A 22,393-nucleotide genomic window follows, 5' to 3' on the forward strand; every position below is an offset into this window, starting at 1 on the left:
ACTATGACATTTTTGTCAAATTTTGGATGACATACTAAACTATGACATTTTTGTCAAATTTTGGACGACAAACTATACTATGACTTTTGTCTCATTTTGGATTACATACTATACTATGACTTTTTTGTCAGAATTTGTACGACATACTAAGCTACGACATTTTTGTCAAATTTTGGACAACATACCAAACTATGACTTTTTTGTCAAATTTTGGACGACACTATACTATGACTTTTTTGTCAAATTTTGGACAACATACTTAACTATGACTTTTTTGTCAAATTTTGGACAACATACTTAACTATGACTTTTTTGTCTCATTTTGGACGAAATACTAAACTATGACATTTTCGTCAAAATTTGTATGACATACTATAGTATGACTTTTTTGTCAAAATGTGTACAACATACTATACTATGACTTTTTTGTCAAATTTTGGACGACATACTATACTATGATTTTTTTTGTCAAAATTTGGACAACAGACTTTACTTTGACTTTTTGTCAAAATTTGTACGACATGCTAAACTATGACTTTTTTGTCAAAATTTGGACGACATACTTAACTATGACTTTTTTGTCTCATCTTGGACGAAATACTTAACTATGACATTTTTGTCAAATTTTGGACGACAAACTATACTATGACTTTTTTGTCTCATTTTGGACGAAATACTAAACTATGACATTTTTCTCAAATTTTGGATGACATACTAAACTATGACATTTTTGTCAAATTTTGGACGACAAACTATACTATGACTTTTTTCTCATTTTGGACGACATACTTAACTATGACTTTTTTGTCTCATCTTGGACGAAATACTTAACTATGACATTTTTGTCAAATTTTGGACGACATACTATACTATGACTTTTTGTCTCATTTTGGACGAAATACTAAACTATGACTTTTTTGTCTCATTTTGGATGACATACTATACTATGACATTTTTGTCAAAATTTGAACGACAAACTATACTATGACTTTTTTCTCATTTTGGACGACATACAATACTATGACATTTTTGTCAAAATTTGAACGACATACTAAACTATGATTTTTTTTTCAAAATTTGGACGACATACTAAACTATGACTTTTTTGTCTCATTTTGGACGAAATACTAAACTATGACATTTTTGTCAAATTTTGGATGACATACTAAACTATGACATTTTTGTCAAATTTTGGACGACAAACTATACTGTGACTTTTTTCTCATTTTGGACGACATACAATACTATGACATTTTTGTCAAAATTTGAACGACATACTAAACTATGATTTTTTTTTTCAAAATTTGGACGACATACTAAACTATGACTTTTTTGTCTCATTTTGGACGAAATACTTAACTATGACATTTTTGACTAATTTTGGACGACATACTATACTATGACTTTTCTGTCAAATTTTGCACGACATGCTATACTATTACTTTTTCTTCAAAATTTGGACCACATACTAAACTATGACATTTGTCTCATTTTGGATTACATACTATACTATGACTTTTTTGTCAGAATTTGTACGACATACTAAGCTACGACATTTTTGTCTAATTTTGGACAACATACTAAACTATGACTTTTTTGTCAAATTTTGGACGACATACTATACTATGACTTTTTTGTCTCATTTTGGACGAAATACTAAATTATGACATTTTTGTCAAATTTTGGATGACATACTATACTATGACTTTTTTGTCTCATTTTGGATGACATACTATACTATGACATTTTTGTCAAAATTTGAACGACATACTAAACTATGATTTTTTTTTTCAAAATTCGGACGACATACTAAACTATGACTTTTTGTATCATTTTGTACGAAATACTAAACTATGACATTTTTGTCAAATTTTGGATGACATACTAAACTATGACATTTTTGTCAAATTTTGGACGACAAACTATACTATGACTTTTTTCTCATTTTGGACGACATACTTAACTATGACTTTTCTGTCTCATCTTGGACAAAATACTTAACTATGACATTTTTGACTAATTTTGGACGACATACTATACTATGACTTTTCTGTCAAATTTTGCACGACATGCTATACTATTACTTTTTCTTCAAAATTCGAACGACATACTAAACTATGACATTTGTCTCATTTTGGATTACATACTATACTATGACTTTTTTGTTAGAATTTGTACGACATACTAAGCTACGACATTTTTGTCAAATTTTGGACAACATACTAAACTATGACTTTTTTGTCAAATTTTGGACGACATACTATGACTTTTTCGTCAAATTTTGGACAACATACTTAACTATGACTTTTTTGTCTCATTTTGGACGAAATACTTAACTATGACATTTTCGTCAAAATTTGTATGACATACTATAGTATGACTTTTTTGTCAAAATGTGTACAACATACTATACTATGACTTTTTTGTCAAATTTTGGACGACAGACTTTACTTTGACTTTTTGTCAAAATTTGTACGACATGCTAAACTATGACATTTTTGTCAAAATTTGGACGACATACTTAACTATGACTTTTTTGTCTCATTTTGGACGAAATACTAAACTATGAAATTTTTGTCAAATTTTGGATGACATACTAAACTATGACATTTTTGTCAAATTTTGGACGACAAACTATACTATGACTTTTTTCTCATTTTGGACGACATACTAAACTATGACATTTTTGTCAAATTTTGGATGACATACTAAACTATGACATTTTTGTCAAATTTTGGACGACAAACTATACTGACTTTTTTCTCATTTTGGACGACATACTTAACTATGACATTTTTGTCAAATTTTGGATGACATACTAAACTATGACATTTTTGTCAAATTTTGGACGACAAACTATACTGACTTTTTTCTCATTTTGGACGACATACTTAACTATGACTTTTTTGTCTCATCTTGGACGAAATACTTAACTATGACATTTTTGTCAAATTTTGGACGACATACTATACTATGACTTTTTTGTCTCATTTTGGACGAAATACTAAACTATGACTTTTTTGTCAAATTTTGGACGACATACTATACTATGACTTTTTTGTCTCATTTTGGATGACATACTATACTATGACATTTTTTCAAATTTTGGACGACATACTAAACTATGATTTTTTTTTCAAAATTTGGACGACATACAAAACTATGACTTTTTTGTCTCATTTTGGACGAAATACTAAACTATGACTGTTTTGACTAATTTTGGACGACATACTATACTATGACTTTTCTGTCAAATTTTGCACGACATGCTATACTATTACTTTTTCTTCAAAATTTGGACCACATACTTAACTATGACATTTGTCTCATTTTGGATTACATACTATACTATGACTTTTTTGTCTCATTTTGGACAACATACTACACTATGACATTTTTGTCAATTTTGGACGACATACTATACTATGACTTTTTTGTCTCATTTTGGATGACATACTATACTATGACATTTTTGTCAAAATTTGAACGACATACTAAACTATGACTTTTTTCTCATTTTGGACGACATACTTAACTATGACTTTTTTGTCTCATCTTGGACGAAATACTTAACTATGACATTTTTGTCAAATTTTGGACGACATACTATACTATGACTTTTTTGTCTCATTTTGGACGAAATACTAAACTATGACTTTTTTGTCTCATTTTGGATGACATACTATACTATGACATTTTTGTCAAAATTTGAACGACATACTAAACTATGATTTTTTTTTCAAAATTTGGACGACATACTAAACTATGACGTTTTTGTCTCATTTTGGACGAAATACTAAACTATGACATTTTGGGCAAATTTTGGATGACATACTAAACTATGACATTTTTGTCAAATTTTGGACGACAAACTATACTATGACTTTTTTCTCATTTTGGACGACATACTTAACTATGACTTTTTTGTCTCATCTTGGACAAAATACTTAACTATGACATTTTTGACTAATTTTGGACGACATACTATACTATGACTTTTCTGTCAAATTTTGCACGACATGCTATACTATTACTTTTTCTTCAAAATTCGAACGACATACTAAACTATGACATTTGTCTCATTTTGGATTACATACTATACTATGACTTTTTTGTCAGAATTTGTACGACATACTAAGCTACGACATTTTTGTCAAATTTTGGACAACATACTAAACTATGACTTTTTTGTCAAATTTTGGACGACATACTATACTATGACTTTTTTGTCAAATTTTGGACAACATACTTAACTATGACTTTTTTGTCAAATTTTGGACGACATACTATACTATGATTTTTTTGTCAAAATTTGGACAACAGACTTTACTTTGACTTTTTTGTCAAAATTTGAACGACATACTTAACTATGACATTTTTGTCGAAATTTTGGACGACATACTATACTATGACTTTTTTGTCGAAATTTTGGACGAATTACTAAACTATGACTTTTTTGTCAAATTTTGGACGACATACTATGACTTTTTTGTCTCATTTTGGACGACATACTATACTATGACATTTTTGTCAAAATTTGAACGACATACTATGATTTTTTCTTCAAAATTTGGACGACATACTAAACTGACATTTTTGTCTCATTTTGGATTTCATACTATACTATGACTTTTTTGTAAACATTTGACGACATACTATACTACGACTTTTTTGTCTCATTTTGGACGAAATACTAAACTATGACATTTTTGTCAAATTTTGGATGACATACTAAACTATGACATTTTTGTCAAATTTTGGACGACAAACTATACTATGACTTTTTTCTCATTTTGGACGACATACTATACTATGACTTTTTTGTCAGAATTTGTACGACATACTAAGCTACGACATTTTTGTCAAATTTTGGACAACATACTAAACTATGACTTTTTTGTCAAATTTTGGACGAAATACTAAACTATGACTTTTTTGTCAAATTTTGGATGACATACTATACTATGACATTTTTGTCAAAATTTGAACGACATACTATACTATGATTTTTTTTTTCAAAATTTGGACGACATACTAAACTATGACTTTTTTGTCTCATTTTGGACGAAATACTAAACTATGACATTTTTGTCAAATTTTGGATGACATACTAAACTATGACATTTTTATCAAATTTTGGACGACAAACTATACTATGACTTTTGTCTCATTTTGGATTACATACTATACTATGACTTTTTTGTCAGAATTTGTACGACATACTAAGCTACGACATTTTTGTCAAATTTTGGACGACAAACTATACTATGACTTTTGTCTCATTTTGGATTACATACTATACTATGACTTTTTTGTCAGAATTTGTACGACATACTAAGCTACGACATTTTTGTCAAATTTTGGACAACATACTAAACTATGACTTTTTTGTCAAATTTTGGACGACACTATACTATGACTTTTTTGTCAAATTTTGGACAACATACTAAACTATGACTTTTTTGTCTCATTTTGGACGACATACTAAACTATGACCTTTTTCTCAAAATTTGGACGACATACTAAACTATGACTTTTTTGTCTCATTTTGGACGAAATACTAAACTATGACATTTTTGTCAAATTTTGGATGACATACTAAACTATGACTTTTCTGTCAAATTTGGACGACATACTATACTATGACTTTTTTTGTCAAAATTTGAACGAAATACTAAACTATGACATTTGTCTCATTTTGGATTACATACTATACTATGACTTTTTTGTCTCATTTTGGACAACATACTACACTATGACATTTTTGTCAATTTTGGACGACATACTATACTATGACTTTTTTGTCAAAATTTGGACGACATACTATACTATGACTTTTTTGTCAAATTTTGGACAACATACGAAACTATGACTTTTTTGTCTTATTTTGGACGACATCCTATACTATGACATTTTTGTCAAATTTCGGACAACATACTAAACTATGACTTTTTTTCACATTTTGGACGACATACTATACTATGACTTTTTTGTCAAAATTTGGATGACATACTATACTATGACCTTTGTCTCATTTTGGAGGAAATACTAAACTATGACTTTTTTGTCAAATTTTGGACAACATACTATACTATGACTTTTTTTAACATTTGTACGACATGCTAAACCATGACATTTTCGTCAAAATTTGTATGACATACTATACTATGACTTTTTTGTCAAATTTTGGACAACATACTATACTTTGACTTTTTTGTCTCATTTTGGACAGCATACTAAACTATGAAATTTTTGTCAATTTTGGACGACATACTAAACTATGACTTTTTTGTCAAAATTTGGACGACATACAAAATTATGACTTTTTTGTCAAAATTTGGACGACATACAAAATTATGACTTTGTCCTAATTTGGACGACATACTATGACTTTTGTGTCAAAATTTTGCGGAAAAAAAGTCATAGTATAGTATGTCGTCCAAATTTTGAAAACGTTATAGTATAGTTTTCCGTCGAAAATATGACAAAACAGTCATAGTATAGTATGTCATCCAAAATGAGACAAAAATATCATAGTGTAGTATGTCGTCCAAAATGAGACAAAAAAGTCATAGTATAGTTTGTCGTCCAGATTTTGACAAAAAAGTCATAGTATAGTATGTTGTCCAAAATTTGACACAAAATCATAGTTTAGTATTTCGTCCAAAATGAGACAAAAAAGTCATAGTATAGTATGTTGTCCAAAATTTGACACAAGATCATAGTTAGTATTTCGTCCAAAATGAGACAAAAAAGTCATAGTATAGTATGTCGTCCAAATTTTGACAAAAATGTCATAGTGTAGTATGTAGTCCAAATTTTGACAAAAAGTCATAGTATAGTATGTCGTCGAAAATATGATAAAAAAGTCATAGTATAATATGTCATCGAAAATGAGAAAAAAGTCGTAGTAAAGAATGTCGTCCAAATTTTGACAAAAAAGTCATAGTATAGTATGTCGTACAAAATTTGACAGTAAATCATAGTATAGTATGTCGTCCAAATTTTGACAAAAAAGTCATAGTATAGAATGTCGTTCACATTTTGAGAAAAAAAGTCATAGTATAGTATGTCGTCCAAAATGAGACAAAAAAGTCATAGTATAGTATTTCGTTCAAATTTTGACAAAAAAAGTCATAGTATAGTATGTCGTCCAAATTTGCACAGAAAATCATAGTTTAGTATGTTGTCCAAATTTTGACAAAAAGTCATAGTATAGGATGTCGTTAAAATTTTGACAAAAAAAGTCATAGTATAGTATGTAGTCCAAATTTTGACAAAAAAAGTCATAGTATAGTATGTCTTCCAAAATTAGACAAAAAAGTCATAATGTAGTATGTAGTCCAAATTTTGACAGAAATGTCATAGTATAGTATGTCGTCAAAATTTTGACAAAAAGTCATAGTATAGTATGTCGTCGAAAATATGATAAAAAAGTCACAGTACAATATGTCATCGAAAATGAGGAAAAAAGTCATAGTATAGTATGTCGTCAAAATGAGACAAAAAAGTCATAGTATAGTATTTCGTTCAAATTTTGACAAAAAAGTCATAGCATAGTATGTCGTCCAAAATGAGACAAAAAAGTCATAGTATAGTATTTCGTTCAAATTTTGACCAAAAAGTCATAGTGTAGTATGTAGTGTAAAATTTGACAAAAAAAGTCATAGTATAGTATGTTGTCCAAAATGAGACAAAAAAAGTCAAAGTGTAGTATGTAGTCCAAGTTTTGACAAAAAAAGTCACAGTATAGTATGTCGTCCAAAACGAGACAAAAAAGTCATAGTGTAGTATGTAGTCCAAATTTTGTCAAAACAGTCATAGTTTTGTTTTCCGTCCAAAATTTGACATAGAAGTCATAGTATAGTATGACGTTCAAATTTTGAAAAAAAAGTCATAGTATAGTATGTCATCCAAAATGAAACAAAAAAGTCATAGTATACAGTAGTATGTCATCCAAAATGAAACAAAAAAGTCATGTCGTCCAAATTTTGACAAAAAAGTCATAGTACAGAAAGGCCTCCAAAATGAGTCAAGTCATAGTATAGTAAGATGTCCAAAATGATACAAAAAGTCATAGTATAGTATGTTTTTCAAAAATGAGACAAAAAATCATAGTATACTAAGACGTGATGACAAAAAACTCATAGTAAGACTTATTAACAATGTATTATTATTCAACCACCATATTTAAAAGTTATTAATTTCTCTATTCTTGTATGTAATGTATTTTCCAAGTTTTAACTGTTCTTTACTGTTTTTTTTAACACATAGCCACATAAATGCAATTTATGCTTCTTATATTTGTTATAATATTAATTCACACAGATTTACAGTATGTTTATTATTTTTGCAGATTATTTTGGGACAATCATATATGGGGACTGAGCCTTTAAGCACTTTGTACAAACTTACAATTTGTCTTTAAAAACCAAACAAACAATGCAGACAAGATATAAATGTAAATGTGCTCAAACATACATCTGAAATAAATAAATACAGTTTTGTTCACAATAACATTACAAATACATCCATTTCACAATCACACATCATCTTAAATCAGTCCAAGTTGGAGACAGTGGTATGATTAAGTGTCGATCCACCATGACATGAACTGTCTGAAACCAGAAGTAACCATATTTGGAAGAGCGGGGGGTGGAGCCTAACTGAGACCTCCACTTGCAACCATGCACCTTTTTAATGACCAGTGTTTCCCAAACTTTCCACATGGGGGCCCACTTTTTAAAGATAGCAAACAAACGTGATCCAAATCACAAAATCAATCGTTCAATCGCACAAAAATGTGTGCGTCACAAAACAACTTCTTCACATTTGAAATTTTTTGTATTTTAAATAACACTGTATTTTCTGCATGTTATTTTAAACATATACACACAAATCTTAACTGAAACATTTTGTCTTTTCACAAAAAGTCATAGTTAAGTAAGGTGCCCAAAATGTCGCAAAAAATTCATAGTATAGTAAGGCGTCCAAAATGTCATAGTACAGTAAGATGTCCAAAAAGTCACAAAAAAGTCTTAGTATAGAAAGACATCCAAAATGAGACAAAAAAGTCATAGTATAGTCACACATCTGAAATGAGACAAAAAAGTCATAGTATAGTAAGATGTCCAAAATGAGACAAAAAAGTCATAGGCGTCCAAATGTTCAAAAGGACGACATTAGGACAGAGGAGTTACAGTGAGCGCTTGCATTTCACAAACATTCTGATAGATCCGTGTTTCATTCGCAGCCTGTGGATATTTCTTGGACGGGATGGCGGGCATCAGGTATCGCACTCTCTTCCAGAAGCGCGAGTTCCGCGATGCAGCATCCCACGAACCCTCTGGCCACCTCAGAGGGGCGCTCTTGTTGATCAAATGCTGCAAGGTGATGGGAAGGTGTTTGTATCCTTGGGTCCCGGTGTCGCCCAACTGGATCAGAATCACACTCATCTCTCTCTGGACCAGTGCTAGATAGAGACCTGCCTGGAAAATCAATAACATTTTTATTCACAAAAATAATAGTAATTGACTATCTCAATCTTAAATTACATCTAAATCTAAATCTAAAGTTAAATCTAAATGCATGGGACAAGCACCTGGGACACCCCTGTCCTCAATTTATGGTGTCCAATTAACAATGAAGAAAGGGTGATTGGGTACCCTGCTCAGGGGTACCCCAGCCCTTTGGCCTGGAGGTTACTTGAACCGACAAACCTCCAGTTGCAAGCCCATTTCCCTTCCGCAGAGAAGAATAAAACATTTTAATTTAAACCTTGTTTCAGCCTAAAGACACTGACTGGCTTACTTCTATATTTCTATGATTCCTACCTGCCAGTCAAACCCTTCTGCTGCTGCTGACTGATGGTCTGTGGTCTCGGACCCAGATCCTGAACCCGGGGAGATGAGGATGAGCAGTCTTCTGCTCTGTTTCATGTTGTTGTCAACCAGTTCCATACGGTCTGTTGGGTCAGGCAGAAAGAACGGTTTATGTGAACGCTTATGCAAACTTTCTGCAAATCCCTATAAATATCACGCCAAGCATGACGTAACGACACATTTTATAGCCATATCTATAATATCTAATAACTTATAACGCATTTGTTAAGACTCTTGATCCACACTACAGAATCCCATGCCGCAAACGTATGATGGAAGGCACAATTACAGACATGTACAACAGCTGTAAAGAGAAAGTAAAGGCAGCTCTGCAACGTGCACACAGTGTGGTTCTCACAACTGATATGTGGACTTCGAGGACCACAGAAGCATATTTAACTGTATCTTGTCATTTCATTGACAACTGGCAAATGCAAGAGTTTGTTCTGGAAACGTGCAGTTTCCCTGGTCAGCACACAGCAGACAACATCAGTCTAGAAAAGAAAATAATTCTGAAAAGAATAACAGATGAGTGGGCCATAACTCAGAAGGTGATAGCACTTGTTACAGACAACGCAACAATGCTAAGATGGTTTCTGCAATTCACAAGGCTGGGTGGAAGCACTACCCTTGCATTGCTCACACCTTAAACCGAGTGGTAAAAGATGGGTTAAAAGCGGTCCATGAAGTTGTTCAGCTCTTGACAAAATGCAGCAGCATAGTCTCCTTTTTCCAGCATAGTGCAAAAGCTACAGAGAAGCTGAAGCAGAACCAAAAACAACTGAAGGTTGCAGATCATAAACTGATCCAATTTCTACATGTTAGAGAGGCACAGCCCTTTGTCTACCTTTGTCCACACTCCCTGTGCTTAAATGATGAAGAGTTCTCCATTATCCACCTAACTGTTGAGGCCTTGAGACCCTTTGAAGAGGTGACAAGAGAGTATGAATGTCTCTGTGTCACTACATCACAGAGCAGCTGCAGCCACTCTGTCAAGCTCTGCCTCTGCACCTACTTCCAGCTCTGCCCAAGTGAAAAAAGGGATATGGGCTGATTTTGACACTCAGATTTTGGCAGTCCAACAGCACCGCACAACAGGTACCGATGCGCTTATTGAAATGCACTTTGGACCAGCACTCTGTCTGGTCCAAAAATAATTATATTGAAGTCAGAGCAGCTGCTCTTATTTTCTCTTTTTTTTGAGAGATTTCTTTTAAATGTGATTTGCACAGATTGTCTTTAATTGCTCTGATTAAAGAGAAAACAAAGTGCTGCTTGTTTAATTCTCATACAGAGGTATAAAATAATTTTTTCATAATCACATTCACAAGTTTTCATAGTAAAAGTAATCATTTTCAGATACACAAGTAGGACATCTAAAAGTATCGGTGTTGGTACCTTTGAGGCGGGAATGCACATGATATATCCAGAACTTGGGAGATCAGCCTGTGATGGCACCACACCAGGGTCTCCACCCTAGACCTGACTGTGATTCTCAATAGCAAGTGATTTCTGCCAGACTTTGTGTGTTTTTGAGGTGTGGTTGTATGAGGTATTGACTGTTTGTATGAGTCAGTACTTTATACAACCACAGGCTGACCTTCCAAGTTCTGGATTGAATTCAGTGGGCTCAAATCTATCAATAACAAACTGTCAGCCACAAATATAGAGATTGAGTCGGTGGAATTGCAAAGATAGGCTTTGATTTGAGAGAGAAGAACATTGAGGGACCTGATTCCCACAGTTCTAGTGTGTTAGAAATTACCAAGCAAAAAAAGTTTGGAGACGTCACTGCATGACTGCTGAATCCCAAACTAATGAGTGTGTAACCAGATGTGTTGGCATCACCAATTGTTGACGTCAGCAATCGTGTTGGCGTCGCCACTGTATCCCACAAGTATATAGCTGTGTTTTTATCCAAGTCTGTTGTCCAGCATTCCCGTACATGCACAACTTCAAATAAACAAGTGAAACACAAACCTTGTCCAGGAATGTCGTCTCTCCCTTGGATGAAGAGTCGATATCCGCACTTGTCCTCGAGAACAGACGGTAAAATCTGCATGACAAATCGCCCGAGTGTGTCCTCAGCTTCCTTGTCCATGTGCTGTGTCTGGTAGACCACGTAGGCATCGTAAAACTTCACATCTGTGAAACACAAGTTACAGGAATCTGTTGATGTCACAGCTTAGAATTGGTGTATTTTCCACTTTCACTCTGGTACCCAAAGGGAAGGGTGCCAAAACACAGTGGAACAGTTGGGACTGGTACCATTTTTACTTTTCCTAAATACTAAATTCATACCGTACTCCCAAATAATCCAAATTTAAATTTTCAAAAACAAATTTACATTTTCATAAACTATTGAATCTATTTTGCCATCAAACTGTAAAGGTACAGTGTGTAAAAATCCTTCTGCTCTCCATTCCCTTCCAAGTGTGTCGGAGAATCTTTGTCGCCTTCATTTAGCATCAGAACTCAAAAGATGTTTAGTTTGTCCATTGTGGGCTCCTGACATAAATGTAAAAGGCTCATTCAGGGGAAATCAAACAATCTATACAATAAGGTGATTTCTGTCAAATGGAAATAATTCAAATGACATTTAACATGCTGTACCTTAAAAATAAAGTTGTACATTTGTTTTCATAATCTACGCACTCCAGTCAAAATGCTGTACCCTGGTATATGCAGTAGAACGGTATTTCTGATTTTCCTCAAAGTACCACCAGAGGAAGCTCGCGTACCACTGGTGGTACTTGTACCACAGTTTGATAACCATGGGTTTACATTATTTTTCTTGTGCAAAACTTGGTAGCCAAGATTTGTTTTCATGTTGGTGTCTTTTTTTAGTGCCTTTTTTGTAATTTAGTGTTTGATGATTTAGTAATAGCAACACATGGATGGACCAAAGGAAGCTTGTGTACCAGAGCTTTTGAACCATGGTGCTATAAAAATACAATTAAATAAAAAAAAAAAATTCTAAATGTTGTCACCAGACACCATGAGTTAAAAAAAAATGAACATAAAACCCTCTCATCCTTACCTTTTTTGCGATTGAACGGACGGAGGCAGGGTCTGAACAAGAGTGCAATGTCGATAAAAATGCACTTAACCAGCCACACAGCAAGCACAGAGCCAAACACTGCTGTGATGACCAGGCGATTTATCGACCCTGGAAAACAAGCACAAACAAAGCTGTGTGTGGGTATATATTTTATTTTATTTAGCATTTTTCATATTGTTGACAAGCTTTATTTATTACAGCCAACAAGTACAGTTTCAGGGGCTACATTTCGAAACTCCTCCGGTCACTGACCTCTACGCTTGAGCTGTAAAAAGACTGATTTTATTGAGTAAATATTCCACCCAGTGCATTTCAATTTCGTCTGAAAATCCCACGCAGACACTTGCTTGATGGTCAGGACCACAGTGGTGGTGGTGGCCTTTGAAGGTTCCTCAATGTTTCTAACCAAAAGGAGAGTTTAGTCGATTAACGTTGATCACAGAGAGCAAAAGGTTTCACTGCAGCAGCAAAGAAATGCACAAATGTAAAGCAACAGCATGTACATGGTGACATTTCAGCATAATCCTCGGGACAGACTCAAATCCCTCTTTATTTTACTCTCAAGATTCAAGATTTGTTGATTTGTCACACAAGATTGTACAAAGATAGCTTGTTGGTGAAATTCAAATTGCGACACACCCCTGTTGCTAACATCACATGTACGATTTTAATTGATAAGTTGCTAAAAAAACTGTTGCTAAAAAAAAACAACAACAACAACAACACAGTGATCTGAAGTTAACATGCCATGACCAAAATAGTAGCATTAGCTTGCCTAGCTTGATTAATAACTCTAAAATGACTCAAAATTGGTGGTTAGCTGCCCTAACAGCATATACTTATCATTTCAATCTTAACATTTGCTAAAAAAAGATAAATGTTTGAGGGAAAATTTGTGTTTACTTCAGTTAATGTTACATCCCACGACCACAATAGTAGCATTAGTGTGCTTGGCTTGGTTAAAAACTCATTAATTACAATTCTCCCTCACATTTATCACATTTACGTTTATCTTACTCAGCAAAAGCTAAGCTTAAAATTATACATGTAATGTTAGCAACTTGTGAGGAATTAACTATGCTAGCATAATAGCATTATGAGCACCAGTCATTCTAAATTAGACCGTTTTGTACAGCAGCATTAACATCTTTTCTGGGATGTGAAGGCCACTGTAGTTCCCTGATGTGCTTGGGAGAGGATGATTGAAAGAAGGAGTCTGCTTTCTCAACATTAGATGTCACATGTGTACACATTGGGCCTATAAATATGGAATATCAAGAAATATTTTGGTTTAATTTATGGCGTAAAACAAGAATCAAACTCATTTTTTACTTACTAAATGAATTATCTTATGAACCAAAAGGGTTGGCACAAAATATGATAAAGATATCATATCATGTTTTTGGTGATTCTTTTTTTAATATTATTTCATGTAAACTCACATCATATGAAAACAAATCTAAACTCTCAGTTTTCTATTATATTTAATATGAATTGTATATCCAAGGATTTTTTAAGACATTTTGTGCATTTCACATCGTCTTACAGGGTTTCAGTTTGCTTGTAGCCATCCGTGTCGCCATCAATCTGCCATCGAGCAAAACAGTCCTTTTTCATATTAGTCCCGCACCTAACGGTGCAGTTCAGCTGGAGCTCAGAACCTGGTGGGAAAAAAATGACAATTCAGGTCAGAATAATTCACTGAGATATTTTTGTGATTCTTCATTTTTTTGTTCACTTTGTATGGACGTGGTCACAGTCCCCAAAGCTTTGAAAGATAAAGAACAGAAAGCGCATGAGAGCACAGACCTCCACCAAGGCAGAATAACCTTCTGGATCGGTATAGAACTTTGCCTGCTTATAGCAATTAACATCTTACATAAACATGACAAAATTCATCCTTTACCCTGTTAAGATGTCACTGAGATATACACATCTGAACTTTCTGGATGAAACATAGTCTGATGGTAGAGCGTCTGATCCTGCACAAACATACCAAATTTTGTTCAAATTTGATGAGTTTTGACTTATTGAGATATGATTATGGGGATGGAGATTTCTTGAAAATGCGAAACCCGTCGTGACGTCATAAGTTGGTAGATTCTTACCAAAATGTAATGGGAACATACTTGGTTGATCAGGTACCCAACACAGAAGGTATTTGTTGTATTTGTGGCAGTACCTGCATCCATGTATCTTGGGTGGTTATCTTACCTTCATCAGCAAACTGCTCGTTTGATGGTGAGATGATTTCCACTACGTCATCGTAAATTTTTGGTTCTGAAAACAACAATAAATCATGAGAACGATGAGTTCTCTCTACTCTTGTCCGTTGCCAGAGCCACAACATTTACATTCACTACAAACACAAGTGCAAGATTTCTTTCTTAAATAGCTGTATAGAAAACCAGGAAAAAGCACTCTCACCACTAACGATGAGCTTCCTGGAGCCTGATGAGTTATAAACCTTGTTATTGTGGGACCAGGTGCAGATGCAGGTGTAGATACCCTCATGATCTTTGGTGGTGTTGAGAATCCACATGGGATTTTCATGGACACCTTGAAGAAGATTGAAGTCCTGCAGAAGAGGCAAAGTAATTAAACACCACAGCCAGTCACTGAATCGTCTGCCTGACTGTATTAGGACTGAAATAATTGTGGGTAAATATAATTCTATCTATCTATCTATCTATCTAGTTATTTTGCAGTTTATTAGAGGAAGGAGAAACTCTCGATTGAATCAGTCTGGGGGAAAAAGTTCCAATACTGCCAAGTGAAATTTCATCGCTGGTATGAAAACTGTTGAGTTGAATCAGGAGTTACTTTGTGCTGCTTAGTACCACAATCCATTTGCATCACTGACTGTAATCACAACAGGTCATACCTTGTACCAGGTGAGATTTCCTCCAAGCCTTTCACATGTCGTCATGACAGGAATCGGACAAGAGACCCTTTTGTTCAACCCGGGCAGGTCATGTTCTCCATAAAGAATCTCGGGGTCAGCCCTCTGACTCGCTTTGAGGACTGTAAGGTTCAGATTATAGTTGCGGCAGTTTCCTGAAGGGTACACGCGCCTAGAGGAGAAACAGTCCCACACAGTAAGGTTAAATTAACAGTTACAGCCACATTGTTCACACTCATAACTACAAGTGTCTTGTATCTGACTTTCTCATTTGAAAATGGGAACTGACAATCTTCTTCTTTTAGGTTCTCCCTTTTGGGGTTGCTACAGTGGATCATCTGCCTCCATCTTGTCTTCTCCCTTGTGTCCATTTCTGTTACACCAACTTCACAACATCCATGAAGCTTTTCTGTGGTCTTCCTGTTTTTTCCTCCTTCCTCCTGATGGCAGCTCCATCTTTTGTCCAACAGAATCACTATAACACCTCTGCAAGTGACCAAACCATCTCAACCTTTACGCTCTTACTTTTTTTTTAACCTGATCTGTCCCTGGAATATGCTAATTTCTAATCATATTCATCCTGGTCACAAATATTAGCTCCAGCGCCTCCTGTCACCAAGCCATACATCATAGCAGATCTCGCTACCGTCTTGTAGACCTTCCCTTTCACTTTTGCTGCTATCCTTCTGTCACACATCAGCCCTGATACTCGTCTCCACCCGCTCCACCCTGTCTGCACTGTCTTCTCCACCTCGCTTGGGCTGTGTCCATTGCTTTGGATGGCTGACCTCAGGTACTCCTCTCCGTCTACTCCTTGCATCTTCACGGTACCACATGTCCACCATCTTGCTCGTACTCACCTTCATTCTCCTTCTCTCCAGTGCGTAACTCACCACCTCACCACACTCTCTCCCACCTGTCTCCTACTCTCACTACAGATTACTATATCATCTGTAAACATCCACATAGACTCTTGCCAGACCTCATCTGTTAACCTGTCCATCACCTTAATCCATCCATCCATCCGCTACTGCTTAATCCTCCACATGGTCACTGGTGCCAATACCAGCTGAATGGTGGGGAAAACCCTGGATAGGTTGCCGGTCCATCACAATGACAATGACAATGCTGATATTTAAAAGTTATGCGCTACAGTTTTAAGTTATGGACTGATTTAATAACATATGTCAGGAAAAGTCATCAGAATGTAAGCCTTCTCTTACCGGGCAGTGTATATGCCAGAGTCCTTGGTGGTAGCGTTTAAGAAAAAAAACAGTGTGCCATTGCAATGTATCCTCGCTGACTCGTTGGACTGGATCGTCAAGTTATTATTGTGCCATGTGAGCCCTTGACTTTCGAGATATTTATGAAGCAGAGCAAGAGACACAAACGATTCACCTTCAAGAAATAGATGCTCGTGATCTGTGTTCTTACACTGGGGCTCTGAAAGTGAGCAAGAAGATAATACTTATGAGGGATGATGATAATGATGATAAGTACATTGATAAAATAATGTACTGTACAGTTATTTACTGTTTACATTACCTGAAAATGCATATATAGGCATCCCCACAAAGATGAAGAGGAGAAGACGTAAATTATCCATCATCTTGGGAGAAACAGAGAATTATTATTGTGTATTATGTGTAACCTGCAGGAACATAACACCCACCACAGTTCAGAGCTTTATTGTCTCTCACGGGGAAATAAACAACAAACAATAAACAACCTCGTGCTGAATGATACTATTTCATTCAAATCTGTTTTCAGAAAATCTAAAGCCTCTGTGCTCAAAAGAAAACAGGGAAATGGAATGTGACATATATATGCGTGGAAAGCTAGCTAGACTGGCAGACTCCGACCCATGTTTTAGTATAAATGGAACCACTGGTACAAGTACTTGCATGTTGAAATGCAACACAGCTCTCAAGTATGATGCAGCCATTATAGTAAGTGCCAAAGACTGCAAAAAAAAGCTTAGCTACATAGCATGCTAACCAACATTAGCTTCAAGTAAATCTAAGTCCTAAAGGCAAGGGGGGATATGAGATTGAATGGCACCACGGGTGATGCGCCCATGTTGAAATGCGTCATAGCTTTCTACAGAATGTGTTAAGTTATGACCCAGGCCCTTATGGTACGTACGTGTTACATTAGCTACAAAACATGCTAGCCAATGTTAACTTAGGGTAAAGCTACGTGATGGGGCAAGGGGTGACATGGGATTGAATGGAAGCACATGCTGAAATGCGATGTGGCTCTCTATGGAACGCAGTAAGTGTGACCTAGCTTTTATGGTACGTCCAAAACACAGCAAACAAGTATTTTTTTGTGTTAGAATAGCTGCAAAACATGCTAACCAATTTTAGCTTCAGGTAAAGCCTGTAGACGCAACAGGAGGTGAAATAGGATTGAGCCTTACTGTCAAATAAACAACAATAACAATAATAACCTTGATTTCTATAAGGCAAAGCATGTATTAGGGACATGTTCACGATGTGACTGACAGCTAGTAATGCAGTAATATTTCAGCAAAAACAGGATGATCTGTTTCACTTCTACTAGAAACCTGAGAGTCATCTTCACAAAACCTTCTGTAGTCTGTCTCCCTCCTACAAAGACATACGAAGGAGTATTAGGGCCAGCACAAGAAAAAAAAAAAAAATCCGGCACAAGGGGAAAAAGCAGGCAAAAAATAAATAAAAAATCTGGCACAAGAAAAAAAATTATTATTATTATTTCATTTTGTATGAATGCGGCCACCTCCTCCAAGTTTGTGTGGTTTATCGTCCTGAACAAACCAAGTTTCCGACACAGGGACACACTTACAAAACCACTACTTATCCCCTGTTTATACTCCAAAAAAGAGCCTTGAGAATCCTACATTTACAGTTACAGAGAACATACAAATCAACTATTTATCAAATCAAAAATACTCAAATTATATGACTTAATAAAATACCGCACAGTACAGATGATGTACAGGGCTGCCAACAAAAACCTCCCTCACAATCTACAGACATTATTCCTGAACAGAGGGGAGGGACACAATCTAAGAGGGAACATGACGTTCAGGCAGAGAAGGGTAAGAACTACATTAAAATCCTTTACCGTATCGGTCACGGGGGTCAGACAGTGGAATAATCTGGATGAGGAGATGAAAAAATCGGCAAAACTGAGTGTATTTAAAAAGAAGTATGTAGAGATGACTATTAATCAATACAGAATGACCCAGAAGGAAAGTATGACAAAGGCCAGAGACAGAAATCTGTAGACACTGTGTGGAGACGGCAGTGGAAGCAAATGTAACCAAACAAATACAAGAAGCGAATGAACCCAAACAACAGCTGACATTGATAAGCACAAATGTCAACAAATGAGAAGTATTTAGCTGCCCCTGTGAATAGAGTCATTACGGATGGATGGAGATGGATGACTAAAGGGAGAAAAAAAAAAAACGATCACACCATCCAAGTTAATAGTTAACCTGATGAATTGACCTCTATTGATTGGATCATTTTGTGACTTTTGGGAAGTTGAACATGCCAGGCAACAAGTGGAGACTGTCACTCAGGACGGAATATTATGGACACATGTACAGACACACATGGAGTCTGATTGACTGTCTACAGCTAGACTGCATCTCTGAGTGCTACCTGATGCTGAAACAGGTTTTTGTCAAAATGTCATAAGAAAAGAATAATGATGTATTGTATGATGACAATATGTATTCTGTGGATAATGGGGGCGGGACTAGATAAGCTTTTGCTTCTCCCGCTTTCCCTTTGGGTTATGTGTCTGGTGTGAACTACACTACGATGATGTGTGATGAGTGACCTAACTGACATGACCGAAATAAACATAGAAATAAATATAGACAGTCTCTTCAGCGTCCCAATACTTATCACCACACCGTGTTTATGAGCCAAAAGAGAGAGAATTTCCTTATTATTATAGCCGGTTCTGAAGTACCGCTTAATCGACACGTCTGTCGTGGCAGCCATGGTCATCGACTATAGTACTTTGATATTTTCTAAATTAATTTATTTTTATGCCTGACTTTACTTTAATACTCCTTCATAAAGACACACGATCACAGATTAACCCCCTTTTTATATTTGTCAGACAAGAGTACAAAAGAAAGACAAAGGGAGACAGAGTGGTAAACAAATAGCAGTAGCACCGCTAACAGATGTATCTGTCCTTACTTTGTTTTCATATATCATCTAAGTTTACACAATAATAGCTCATCACGTTATCACCAGGGATGAATTATGCTGTGGAAGAGACATATTCGTCAGTTATCAGTGAGAAAAACGCAGCAGCGGCTGCAAAGTGTGCAGTTACAGAAGGCGTTGATCTTATCTGGTATACAAAGCTCGAGCGAGTATGACTGAAAAGTGCATGTTCCGCGACACGCTGATCAAAGATAAACCCAAAACTCTTTTCCCATCGAGGTAATAACACAGTGCAAAAACAGCCCAACGAGAAATCCACCAAATAATCTTACATTTATTAAAATGCTCTTGTTCTAAATCTTACACGCTGTATCTTTAAGAAAAATAATTTGAGTGTAATTCAAGAAAGTTGTGCTTTATCACAGCAATTCTGTCATGTAAGAAACATATACTTCCTTTTTTTGGATTAAGCTGATTTTAAGTAATTATATACCTTAGAATTGATTATATTTGCACACACACACAAACCAGTGAGAAGTGAATTTGTCTTCTGTAATTAAAGTTACGTGCTGTACGTGGAGTTCATTAAATTTATTTAAACTATTGCTAGTCTGCATCTCTTGTCTGTAGTTCATTCAGTTTTATTGTCAAACAAGAAAAAGAAAATATCCAATAACAACGATTTAAATTAACATTTCTGTCCTGGAGGAACAGCGTAATAACATAATAACAGCATAGCTGGAAGTTTAAATCATTTTAATAATATAGTGTTTGATGACTTAGTAACAGCAACAGACAAACACTCCTTCTATGGATGAGGGGAGAACGGGCACTCCGTACTCCATTCACCCACTTTACACTGACACTGAGTGGGAACGCAGTAACAGTACTACATATCACCGTCAACTGTAAACACAGCGCAGTAAAATACATAAAAGAGTTTGAAATAAACGTGCAGATGTTTACCTTTGAAGAGTGTGAGTGTGTGGACAGTCTGTGGACTCTCTGTGTTGTTGTCCTCTGTCTTCTTCTATGAGACTGAAAGAGACACAAAGAGAGTTTCATTTATCACAGTCTCCCTCCTTCTGTGTGATGATGACACTCATGTGGGAGTGTCTGTCATGACACACGACAGAAATCATCATGAAATTATAAAACACTTAATTAAAAAAAGGTTTGAGTTTAACTACGTTAGAGCCGTCGTTTCATAGTTGACTTGAAAAGTGCTATATAATTATAATGATTACATACAGTATATTCAGCCCAATTTTGATTGTTTACATTGGAACTAACCGTGTAAATGACCCTGAGTTGTGTCTTTGCATGACACGTTCTATAAAAATAAAGATTATTATTAAAAGTAGAAGAAGTTTTGTATTTTACTCACAGGAAACGGCAGAGTTCTCTTCTCTTCTCTTCTCTTCTCTTCTCTTCTCTTCTCTTCTCTTCTCTTCTCTCCTCCAGTTCTACCGCTGATCATGATCCATTTATACTTTCCACAGGGCGTGTGTGTGGGTGTGTGTGTGTGTGTGTGTTAATAGATAATTGGACTTCCTGTAACGATCCAAGATAATGGCTTAAAAAAAATTCTGGGGAAATCATTATGAGCCATTATGTAACATTTGGGAAGGCGTTTGTGGTAATATGGCTTTGAATATTTAATTCATTCCTCCATTCATTCATTTATTCATTCATTCATTACAAAGCTGTGGAAATCAGTCCACTCTTGTTTAAAGTGGACTGGTCGTCACTAAGTGTTTGTCCGGGAAACTTTCTGAAACACTGACGTCAAAAACTTCCCTGTAGAAAATAAAAAGGTTGAAAACATTAAAACAAAAATTAAGTTTCTTTCAAACTAAAGGAAGCAACTTGTACTTCCTCTAGTAATTTTCAAAATTTGTAATTTTACTTTTACTTAAGTTTTTGTATGTAAGGACAGGTGAACGATGGGGAGGACAGGTGAACGAGGTTGAGGACAGGTGAATGATGGTGAGGACAGGTGAACGAGGTTGAGGACAGGTGAATGATGTGGACAGGTGAACGATGGTGAGGAAAGGTGAACGAGGTTGAGGACAGGTGAACGATGGTGAGGACAGGTGAACGATGGTGAGGACAGGTGGTGAATGATGGTGAGGACAGGTGAACGAGGGTGAGGACAGGTGAACGATGGTGAGGACAGGTGAATGTTGTGGAAAGGTGAACGATGGTGAGGACAGGTGAACAATGGTGAGGACAGGTGAATGATGAGGACAGGTGAACGATGAGGACAGGTCAATGATGAGGAAAGGTGAATGTGAGGACAGGTGAACGATGGTGAGGACAGGTGAATATTGAGGACAGGTGAACGGCGGGGACAGGTGAATGGCGAGGA

At 35.5% G+C, this 22,393-nt stretch overlaps 1 protein-coding gene across 1 annotated transcript; it reads right to left on the bottom strand.

Annotated features, from left to right (window-relative positions):
* Positions 1 to 8,345: 8,345 nt before the first annotated feature.
* On the bottom strand, positions 8,346 to 21,416 carry il1rl1 (interleukin 1 receptor-like 1). The gene is made up of 14 exons (XM_058654830.1): positions 21,410 to 21,416; positions 20,989 to 21,060; positions 18,956 to 18,989; positions 17,390 to 17,453; positions 17,068 to 17,287; positions 15,827 to 16,016; positions 15,370 to 15,520; positions 15,157 to 15,222; positions 14,489 to 14,603; positions 13,195 to 13,343; positions 12,922 to 13,050; positions 11,862 to 12,026; positions 9,834 to 9,964; positions 8,346 to 9,488 (listed from the first exon to the last, which is right to left on the bottom strand). The coding sequence occupies exons 4-14, from the start codon at positions 17,451 to 17,453 to the stop codon at positions 9,183 to 9,185; spliced, it is 1,686 nt and encodes a 561-aa protein (XP_058510813.1). The 5' UTR covers positions 18,956 to 18,989; positions 20,989 to 21,060; positions 21,410 to 21,416; the 3' UTR covers positions 8,346 to 9,182.
* Between the last annotated feature and the right edge of the window lie 977 nt (positions 21,417 to 22,393).

This window comes from Solea solea, chromosome 2, assembly GCF_958295425.1.
Source record: "Solea solea chromosome 2, fSolSol10.1, whole genome shotgun sequence".
Taxonomy (NCBI): Eukaryota; Metazoa; Chordata; class Actinopteri; order Pleuronectiformes; family Soleidae; genus Solea; species Solea solea.